The 11,155-nt window shown below is 31.9% G+C and overlaps 1 protein-coding gene and 1 non-coding gene across 2 annotated transcripts in view; both read left to right on the top strand.

The window, feature by feature from the left end:
* LOC110028740 overlaps positions 1-5,440 on the top strand; it is an 8,361-nt gene extending 2,921 nt beyond the window's left edge. The window contains exon 2 of the mRNA XM_020730717.1: positions 5,026-5,440. Within this exon, the coding sequence (XP_020586376.1) occupies positions 5,026-5,263 (238 nt within the window). The 3' untranslated portion in view covers positions 5,264-5,440. The remainder of the gene's footprint in view (positions 1-5,025) is intronic.
* Positions 5,441-10,747: 5,307 nt separating this feature from the next.
* TRNAP-AGG lies at positions 10,748-10,819 on the top strand. Its single transcript has one exon. It is a non-coding gene; the product is annotated as a tRNA-Pro (tRNA).
* The last annotated feature ends 336 nt before the right edge of the window (positions 10,820-11,155 follow it).

Here is an 11,155-nt window from a genome sequence, read left to right as displayed (position 1 = left end):
TATATATATATATAAATCAATGTGATATAGGAATAAAATATCAAAGAATTTTACATATGTTCATCTTTCAAGGGTCTACCTCTAAACTTTTGTTGGGAAAAGCTAAACTTTTTGTAATCTCAAAATCACCAAAAATATAACTCTCAAAGTCACACAAACACTATTTAGAAGCTCATAAACTTTTAGTGAGACTTGATTCATAATCCATAAAAGTTTGAGATATTTATACAAGTTTATAAGTAATTATTACCACACATTATTCATCAACCAAACTAATCTCAACCTTTCACTCTTCACTAACCACACCTACAACAAGCACATGCATCACTTGTCTCACCTAACATTGACTTTTCACATATAAACCTTCCAACAAGTTTATTATCCAAAATAATTTTATTTCTAACACCCTCTTTTAAACTTGATTTGTAACTCCAAGAATATTGTGGAACTTGACAATTGTTTCTTGCTTCAATGACCTAATAACTATGTGCACCACTTGATCTTAAGACATCATGTCTTCAACTTTACTTCTTTTCTTGCAACACATTCTCTTATATAATATTAACGAGTGTCAATGTACTTACTTCTATTATGAAAAATAATATTTTTGTCAATACAAGTGTTGATTTGTTATCAATATGAATCTCGATGGACACCTCTTATGAAAATTATAAATCTTTCAATAAATTCATTATCCAAATTGCATGACAAATGCATGACGTAACTACAACATAGTTACCTTTACAAGTTAAGAGTGTAACAATAGGCTACTTCTTCGGTACCTAGGTGAATGCAACATCTCATGTACAGAACACCAATCCGATGGTACTCTTTCTATCATCCAGATCTCCACCCCAGTCATGATCACTACATCCAATAATTTTATATTTGTTAGAAAAAGATTAAAGTAACCAATTGTTGATTAAACCTTTAATGTATCGAAGTATTCTCTTAGCAATCTTGTAATGAGTGATCGTTGGAGCTTCCTTGTAGCAATTCATTACTCCAACTGCATAAGTAATATTTGGCCTTGTATAAGTTAAGCAGCATAGATTTTCAATGAGTCTTTTATAAAGAGTTAGATCTACTTTTTCCTCTCCATCTTTTTTGGATAATTTGACTCCACATTCCATTGGTATTCCAACAGGGTGAGAGTCGATCTTTTTAAACTTCTTAAGTACTTTTGTAGCATAGCCTTCTTGAGTTATAAAGATGTATGGATTTTCTTACCTCCCTTCAATTCCGAAATAGCAGATCATAAGCCCAATGTCGGTCAATTCAAATTTTTTAGCTATTTTTTTCTTAAATTTCTTAATTTTTGAATTATTGTATGTAAAAATCAAGTCATTTATACACACAATTAAAATATCTTTATCTTGAACTTTAATATTAAATGCATGCTCATATAGAATATAGACATTTAATAAGATTTTATCTTGAAATACTTGTAAATTCAAGTATTCCAAGCCTTTGCTGCTTGTTTTAAATCATATAAAACTTTCTTCAATTTTAGAATTTTCTCTTCTTGTCCTTTTACTTAATATCCTAAAAGTTGTTTAACATAAAGTTTTTCTTCAACAAAGTCATTTAAGAAAACAGACTTCACATTCATTTTGTGTATCTTCATCCATGTTGGTTGACAAAGAAATTATTAGTTTAATAGTTTCTAGAAGAGCAATAGGAGCAAATGCTTCATTATAATCTATGTCATATTTTTTATTATATCCTTTAGCCATCAGTCTTGCTTTGTATCTCTCTATATCTCCATTAACATTCTTCTACATTTTATACACCCATCTAACTCCAATTACCTTTTGTCCTTGCGGAAGTGTAGCAAGCTTTCACATATCATTCTTTGTGATTGCTTTAATTTCTACATCCATAGCATCTATCCATTTTTTGCTTTCCACTACCTTTTGATATCCTAAAGGTTCACATTCACCAAACAAGATAAAGAAAATAATGTCATCTTGACTATTAGGTACTTCATAAATATCTTGGAAACGTTTAAAATATGGTGTCTTATCATTTGAACATTCCCTTAAAGATGTTGTCGATGTTGATTCTACATATGTTCGTATTGAAACTAATGGAGTGACAAGCTCCTGTAATTCTTCTCTTACAACATTTTCAATTCTTGATAGCTCATTTTCTTCTTCTTCAAAATCGGGAAGATAAGTATATTCATCTCTTTGTGTTCTCTAGTCCTAATTATCTTTTTCATCAAACTCCACATCGCAACTAACGAGAGTTTTTCCATTAATTGGATTATAAAGTTTGTAAAATTTAGAGCTTGAATCACAGCCAATGAACACATACCTTCCACTTTTATCATCAAGTAATGCTCTTTTTTTTGTCTGGACTGTGAATATATGTGATACTTTCAAAGACTTTAAGATAAGAGATACTTGATCTCGTTCAACTCCATGCAGCTTAAGGGGGTTTTTCTTGCACGCTTCTTGTAGGGAAGCAATTTGTTAGGTAAATTGCACAATTAAGTGCCTTTGCCCAAAATTCTTTGGACATTCTTTTATTTTGGGCATGTTTTGAGCTATGTTGAGAATTGTTCTTTTCTTCCGCTCTGCTATTTCATTTTGGTTGGGAGATCTTAGCACTAGTACATGACGACGAATTCCATGATCTTCACAATACCTTTGAAATTCATTAGATGTGAATTCTTCTCCACGATCAGATATAATGGTCTAGATGTTAAAGCCACTTTCCTTCTTAATAAGAGCTTTAAACTTTTTAAAATTTTCAAGCACATCTGATTTCTCCTTCAAAAAATTGGCTTATATTTTTCTCAAAAAATCATCAATAAATTAAATAAAATATCTACTCTCATCAAAATACATTGATTTAATAGGGCCACAAATTTGGTGTGTAAGAGGTCAAATAGCTTAGCTGCTCTTGAAATTGACTCATTTGGAAAGCTTTTGAGAGTTTACAATCCAAGTAAACATCCTCACAGAGTTGACCTGGTTGATTGATGCAATGTAAGTCTATCCCTATCTCTTTATTTGATTGAAGTTTAAGACTACTAAAATTGAGATGTCCATATTGCAGATGCCATAGCCATGATGAATCACTATCGCAAACTTCTAAATATTTTGCGACATCACATTGAATGTCAATAAGAAACATTCTAGTTTTCAACATAAGTACTAGAGCAATCAAATTCTTTCTATGACCTCTTAAGAAAAGAAAATTTTTTGTTAAGTGAATATCATGTTCTTTCTCTAATAATTGACCCAAACTCAAAACATCATTCTTCATATTGGGCACATAGTAAATATTTGAGGTGAATTGATCACCTTCATTCTTCAAGCATATTTGAATTTTACCTTTACCTTCTACCGATATTTTCTATTCATCTTTAACGAGACATTTCCCCTCATTACTTCATAAAGTTCCACTAATATTCTTCTTTGTCCACACATGTGATTGCTTGCACTAGTGTCGAGATAACACTTATTTGCTTGGTCTTTATCTTTATTTTTGCATGCTAACAATAAAGTTCGTACTTCTTTATTGTTATCTTCTATAATGTTGGTTTTCTCTTCTATTTTTTTTTGGACATCTATATTCGGTAGTATAATGACCAAATCTTTGACAATTATAACATTTAATTTTTTCTTTGTCTTATATTTACCATAAATATCTTCTTTCACGACCTCGTGATGTTTGCTTATTTCTACTTTTACCTCTATAATTGAAATTGTTGGAATGGTTATATTCACTTCTCCCTCTTCCTTGTCCATGACCACATCCTCTTTCTATGACATTTTCAAATTGCATTGAAGAAGTTGCGTCATTGCTTCTTGTTGTTTTTCTTCCTCTTCTGTTTTTCTTCATAAGCTTGAAAATAACCCAATGATTGATCCACACTCATTGTTTATAAATCTTTAGTTTCTTTAAAAGTAGTAACAATATACTCAAAATGTGGATTAAAAGTGCGAAGAATTTTTTCCATAATTTTTTACTTAACTTGCATATTCACCATTTGTTTTTAATTGATTCACAATAGTCAACACTCAATAGAAACAATCTAAAATTATTTTAGATTTCTCTATGAATAAGAGTTCAAAATCACCTCTAAGAGTTTGAAGGTGAATCACTTTAACGTGCTCCACTCCTTTGCTACAAGTTCGTAGTTTCTCTCATCCTTTTTTTGTTATGGTTGCACTTGTGATCTTCTTGAACCAATATTCACCCACCGCTTAATCGATGATATAGAGAGCCTTTTTGTCTCTGTTGCTCGAATCTTTTAAAACTTTTCTTTGAGTTTGAGATAGAGCAATATCATCTTGCTCTCTATAACCATCTTTGATGATATCCCACATATTTTGTGCTCATAGTAGAGCCTTCAACTTGATACTCTAATTATCATAATTGGACTTGGACATAATTGGACTTACAAAGCATCGAAGCTTGGAAGAGAACCATTCCTCCACTTGTCATTATACTTTGTATCACTTTGTTGGGAAAAATAAATTTTTTTATAATCTCAAAATAACAAAAAATACGACTCTCAAACTCACACAAAAACTATTTAAAGACTGATAAAACTTTTCTTGAGACTTGATTCATAACCCATAAAAGTATCGGGTATTTATACAAGTTTGGCAGTAATTAACACCACACATTATTCAACAACAAAACTAATCTCAAACCTTCATTATTCATCCGCCACACAGATATGCATCACATCTCTCACATAACATTGGTTTTTCACCATACTAACTTTTCAAGAAGTTTAATTATTCAAAACAAGTTTATTTCTAGCATAAAATAAGTTTATTTCTAACCACCCTACAGAGGAGGTCGATCTCCTCCCCTAACGACTGTGACAGACTTACTCACGCAATTAGCATAACTTAGATTTTTTTTTTTAAAAGATAAAAACTAAGCTCTGCAACTTAAAATGACCAATAAAATTATCTTTAAAATGCATGAAAAAATATATTAAAAACTATATTAAATAATGTTATTGAAAAATAAAGATTGATATTGTTGTTGTTGCAGCATCCGAGCCTACACTGCTCAGGCGGCGAAAAGAACACGCACCGCACAGATAAAGTCGTCGCCGATAAAATTAACCGCGGAGGCAATTCTCAACGCCGCCGGCGATGAGAAAGAGCAAACAAATTTCTGGATGAGAGACCCCAAGACAGGAAATTGGATGCCACAGAACAAAATCAACACAGAGGAAGCTGATCCAGCCTTCCTCAGGGCCAAGTTCCTCCCTTCTTCCAACAAATAGAAATACATATAGATTCAGCAATTCAATTTACTTCTATTGTTCAATCTCCTCCGAGTTTTAATATATACTACTTTTTAGCATCATGTCATATATTTCCGACAGTGTACTCAAATCAGCTGGTTGGACATCTGCTTGTCAGTTGTAAGTCCCCTCTGATCTAGAGTTCAATTACTCCCGAATGCATGTGTAAACTCTATTATATATTAATAGTTTAATACATATAAGCAGAAGTTTATATTATATATCAAAACTTTCATTTTTACAGATATAACATCCAATTTCTTTCATATTTTTAACAGTGAAATTCATATTTTCATATATAAATAAGGTGTTATGTTTGTAAAAATAAAAATTTTAGTGTGAGATACGTAAATGCATAAGAGTTGAATGCTAAGTATGCAAATTTCTGTTATTTAAAACGTGGTGATTATCTACATTATAATTGAGATTAAAAACCTGTTTATAAGTCTGTGAAGAGAACTCAATTATAGATGCGAACGTTTATTAGCTTAATTTAAATTGGAAATTTAGAGTCGTAGTACTTCAAAAAAATTTCATCATCGAAGGTGACACCCAATTTTTTCAATGTTTAACTCCAAATATAAAAAAGGAGAGAGAGTTGGTGATATTGAAACACAAACTTTTAAGCTGATGAGCTGATTGAAATATGTTATTATTGTTGTTGTTATTTGTTTACAACAAAAATCTCAACACGGATTTCAAAGTATTTAGCGGCTACAATGGAGTTTTAGGCACTGAAGTCCCGTGCAAAAGATCGAGGTAGACTTGTCAAGCGGTGCAACAAAATCGATCAACTGACCCATCGATCGAGATCCCTCACCGTAGTTGATCAGGTGACTTTGATTGGTCAGCTGGACTTCCTGGCGAAAGTGATATGATAGTCGGTCGATAAAGCCGGTCGAAACCCAAACATCGATGATCGTCATACATTTTATTTCTTTTGTATAGTATTGTACTTTTCACTCGATAGACACGTCAATTCAGTTATTCGGGCGATTATAATAATTGTTTTCTCCTTTTTATGTTGTTGTATTTTGAGACCCATATATGAAGGTGGTGAGGACATAAATAAAGAAACAGAACATTGTCTCTCACCCGACTTTATATCCCTTTCTCCTCTCTACTCTAACTCTTGGGGCGTGTTTACATAAACAAAATTTAAAATCTAACATTATTATTATTATTATTATTATTATAGAAACTTTATTATTAAAGCTTTCACAATTGTTTGATTTAGACAATCAAAATTAATTAATTTGAGATTAGATCAAATTTGAGTGAAATTTAAATCAAGATATTCAAATTCAAAATTAAGAATGATGGGTTATCAACTAATTTTACCATTTGGTTTGAATCTGAAGGCATTTGACACAGATCTTACTGTATTTTTTTGAGCAAAAAATATTTTGATTCAAATTAAAAATCATCTAGTGCTTAAATTTAAGTAAATTTATAGTCAAACTGGCTGACCAGAGACTAATACAATTATATCAAAATTTATCAAATTCGAGTCAGATCAAACCCAATAAACACTTTTAGCAGGTTTTAGTTGGTTATTTGAGGGGGGGTGAATGAACTCCAAATTTAGCATTCCTATAGTTGAATCGAGCGTCTCGACGAGCAGTATCCAACAAGCCCAAGGTCATCTGATTCTGAAGTCATTGAGGTTATCAAATTATCAATAAATCTCTTATGATCAAGGGAAATTAATGTGATTTGTTCGATCGAGTCATATTCTGGTTATTCACCAAATGATGAAAATGACCCTCCTCCAAGACCTATAAATAGACAATCTTTCCGCACTTGAGGAGCAAAGAGGGGAAAGAAGAAGAAATGAATGAGCCTAATTCCAATGTTGTTCTGAACATACTATCATACCATAATTTTTTATCTCCATAACCGTCGACCACCGCCCGACGGGCTCCGTCAACCAACATTTGTTGCCCCTTGCTTTCCGTCATTGGTGGAATCTATTGAATAATGAGTGCCCTGTTCTCTGTTGGGTAATGAGCGAAGAATTATGTTGAGTAACGATGTATCCCAAATACCACGCAACGACGCACCTTCAACATGATGTATTAAAAAACTCGATAATAACTCCCGTGACAAATGCTCTCGAACGTTATATTGACCAAAATATATTGAATCTTTCTGTATACTATGTATAGACAAATATTGTATTTGTTGTACACTGTAAACTTTTCAATTTTCAAGATATTGATTTATCTTTGTACTTGTAAATTTAGCGTTGATCATTTTGATTGGACTAGATCACATGATTGTTTTTCTTGCCTGATCTTTCATATAAAAATTCATATCGTCTCATTTTAATATGTATGTGTGCTGATTTTGATATAACATTAAAATGTTAATTATTATTCTATCATTGGATTCGCCAACCTGCTCGAACGCATTATCACCAACCTATTGGTTTGAATGGACAAATATAATCACCATCAAGAGAAATGGAAGCATATGACATTGAAGGAATTCGATGAATAAATCAATTTTCAAAAGCATTTATTATTGTAACAATAACCAGGGATATTTAAAAAAAAAATTAAGCTTTACATTTATTATCCTTACAGCATGGTGGTAGCAGATGTCGTACGGGTCTGTTTTGGGCGGCTGCAATTTATTGCATAATCTGCTGATAAACTGATTAAAAATAATCTGTCGATAAGCTAGGTGTGATGACTATTACAAATTTTCTTTTTTTTGGAAAATGCTGACCGCAGCCAGAAAGCTGCCACCGCACCTATAGATAGTTGCGGTGTGAAAACACAGTTTTCAGCGTTTTTAAAATGCATAAGTTGCCAAAACACAGTTTACCCAAACAGGTCATGTGTGTTTTCAAAACGCCACAGCATGAAATAAGTTGCCAAAACGCCTACGATATAATAAAAAGAGCAGCGAAGCAATACGACTTTAAGTATTATACAATACAACTAATTAATTTTTTTTTTCCGGCTAAAAAATATCTAGTAATAACGAATAATTTTATCAGAACTTTGTCATAAATAGAATTTTAAATTTTTAAAATTTTGTTCTCTATTAAGATGAACAAAAATATATAAATAAATAAATAATAAATTTGTATTTTATGTCTGTAGTTAGTTTAAGTATTTTAAAATTGAACTTGATTAAATTTTAACTTGTTTTTTAACTGTTGAACCAATGTGCCTTATGCTCGCTACATTCAATTTATTGAGACTTTGATAATACAAAAAATTATGGGTTGGGATTTTAGTATTAATTTTAATATTTGAGTGAGAATTTGAAAAATAGGCAAAAGAGAGTGCTAGTATTATAAATAATAAAATTTTGAGTGCTACATATGCAGAGGGGCACATAATCATTATTCTCAATAGGATGCTCTATTATTTTAAAAACCTATTTAGAAAGGGTTGGTTCATAACAACCTTTAAGGAGGGAAAATTCTTCCATGCAGAAAACGCATGCAGAGATGCATACATGCATTGTCCGATCTCGACCGTCGATTGCAACAAAACTGTATTTCGGTGGGCTCCATTTTTTATTTTTTATTTTTTAAAAAAACCAAAAAGTTGTGATCGACGGCCGAGATCGGGCTGCGCATGCATCTCTGCATGCGCTGTCCGTATGCAATAATTTCTCGTGAAGGAGAGGACTTCTCATATAGTTAATGCCATAAAGAACAATCAAAATGAAAGATTTTCCTTCTTTGATGAATAGGTGCACATTAATTTCAATAAAAAAGGGATATATTTATGCTACAAAAAAGTTAGAACTGGTCATTCCGGAAAATTCAATTAAAGAAAATTCTATCAACTAAAAGTGTTATTATGTGGAATGTGATTGTGTCAAAGCAACTGTTAACTTAGAGCCTTTCATTTCACGGATCAAGCTCGGCAATGAGTTTGTCATAGGGGTACAAGGGGCAAGCATCCTTTGTATGGGTTCGACGTCGTACCCGCAATGCCTTGAAATTTTAGCGGTGGCGCTACAACATCTGTGTCACAGAGTAGCACCACAACATTGTCTTTGTAGCGCCACAATGTTATTATCAAAGAAATAAATCGCTCTAAAACGTGAGAGCATGGCACCACAACGTCATATTAGAGCGTCACAGCGCTACATCGCGGTGCCACAACACTACAACCCAATCAAGAGCAGTTGCCTTCAGGTTTTTACGGTTTTTTTTTCTTGCAGGTGAACATGGAGGATGATAAAAGAAGAATCAGAAAGTCATTTGTGACGTTTGATAGTATTTTCTGTGATTTTCGCCAGGACCTTCAAATTCTCTTGTGCAAGGAGTGTAGTATGAGTATCATTTTGTCCAACGTGTGATGTGGTTTGAGTCTACAGTAATTTTGTATATTTCACTTTATTTTTGCTTAATAGTAGATTTCTTGGTGTGTTGTGGTTCTGTTGGTTTATTCTCATTCTCAAGTTTTTCAAGTCAAATCTGATGTTTTTTTGTGTTTTCTTGCTTCGTGCGATTTTATTCAAAATTTTGCATTGAATCTCTCAGATCAGTTTCTATAATTTATTTCTCCCAATAAAAGTTCTCTTAATAAACAAAAATCATTGAGTTCAATCATAATGCTACATACAAGCACATAACACAAGCATTCATCCAGTCAAATAATAACATTGTGGTTGTTGAGCAATTGTTGAGCCTACCTTAACATAGAGGCCTGCATACACCTCAAAGACTTCAAGGTTAGTTTAATTTCCAGAGAAATAAAGCCAACTGGCTGAGGAAACAAAAGCAAACCCTTTGGACGCGGCTACGAGGGAGAGCAAATACGCGTTGGTACATGGGAAATATGAATTCGGGCACGCGCACGAGCGCAAGTCCAATCACAGGCAGAAAACATATTTCACAAAAGTGGTGTTTATGCTATTCAACAAGTGAGAGATTTAATGTGTGTATTTTTTTGTTATGCATACATAGAAAATATTCTTGCAATCTTTAAATGAGATATAGGAAAAATTATTAAATAAAGAAAAAAAAATTGAAAAGATAAATCTCAATCATCTTCATTATTGACAATGGCACACAAATAATTTGACATGAAAATTATAATAATAAATAAAAATCATATCATTTAAGTTTCACATTTTTACATACCTAACATCTATTTTATTATAATTATTTAAATCCAATCAATTATATGGTGGACAATATGTATTTCATTTTTAAACAATTAAAATTAAAGGTATTTTTTTCGGGGATTCAACGTATAAAGTATTTTAAAAGAAAATATTAAGAGATAAAAAAATTATGTGGAATGCATGCAAATCGCTCCAGAATTTCTAGTTGTTTGACTTGGCCAAACAACGTTCACAACTCTCCCATTTTAAATTGTTTATTTACTCAAATATATAATATTTTTATTCATCGAAAAAGATTAATATGAAAGCTTTTAAAATTACTTTTTAATATATAAATTTATTTTCATTTCTTGGACATCTCTTGGGCATTTGGTCTAGTGGTATGATTCTCGCTTAGGGTGCGAGAGGTCCCGAGTTCAATTCTCGGAATGCCCCAAAATACCTTTTTAAATTTGTAAGGAAAAATTAATTTTGCCTGCAATTTATGAATTTCTTATGTAGATTATTGTAAAATTAGAATGTTGGCTAAACCATATGATGTACATTAAAAATCATGTTCTTTCTAGAGGATGCATGAGAAGAAAAAGGATGAACATGCGCATTGATACATTCCAATTAATGTAAACAAAAAATAAAAATTTTAATTGATAAAATAAATGAAGAACAAATGATAATATATTTTATAATAATAAATTCTTATTTTCATGGGAATAGTATATTGCAAAAATAATCACTCAATATGTGCATGATCGGGATAATGCACTTCTAGAT

The sequence above is a fragment of the Phalaenopsis equestris genome, unplaced genomic scaffold (genome assembly GCF_001263595.1).
Source record: "Phalaenopsis equestris unplaced genomic scaffold, ASM126359v1 Scaffold000522, whole genome shotgun sequence".
NCBI lineage: Eukaryota > Viridiplantae > Streptophyta > Magnoliopsida > Asparagales > Orchidaceae > Phalaenopsis > Phalaenopsis equestris.
Note: the sequence above shows the minus strand (reverse complement) of the source record. Positions and strands in the feature narration are given on the sequence as shown.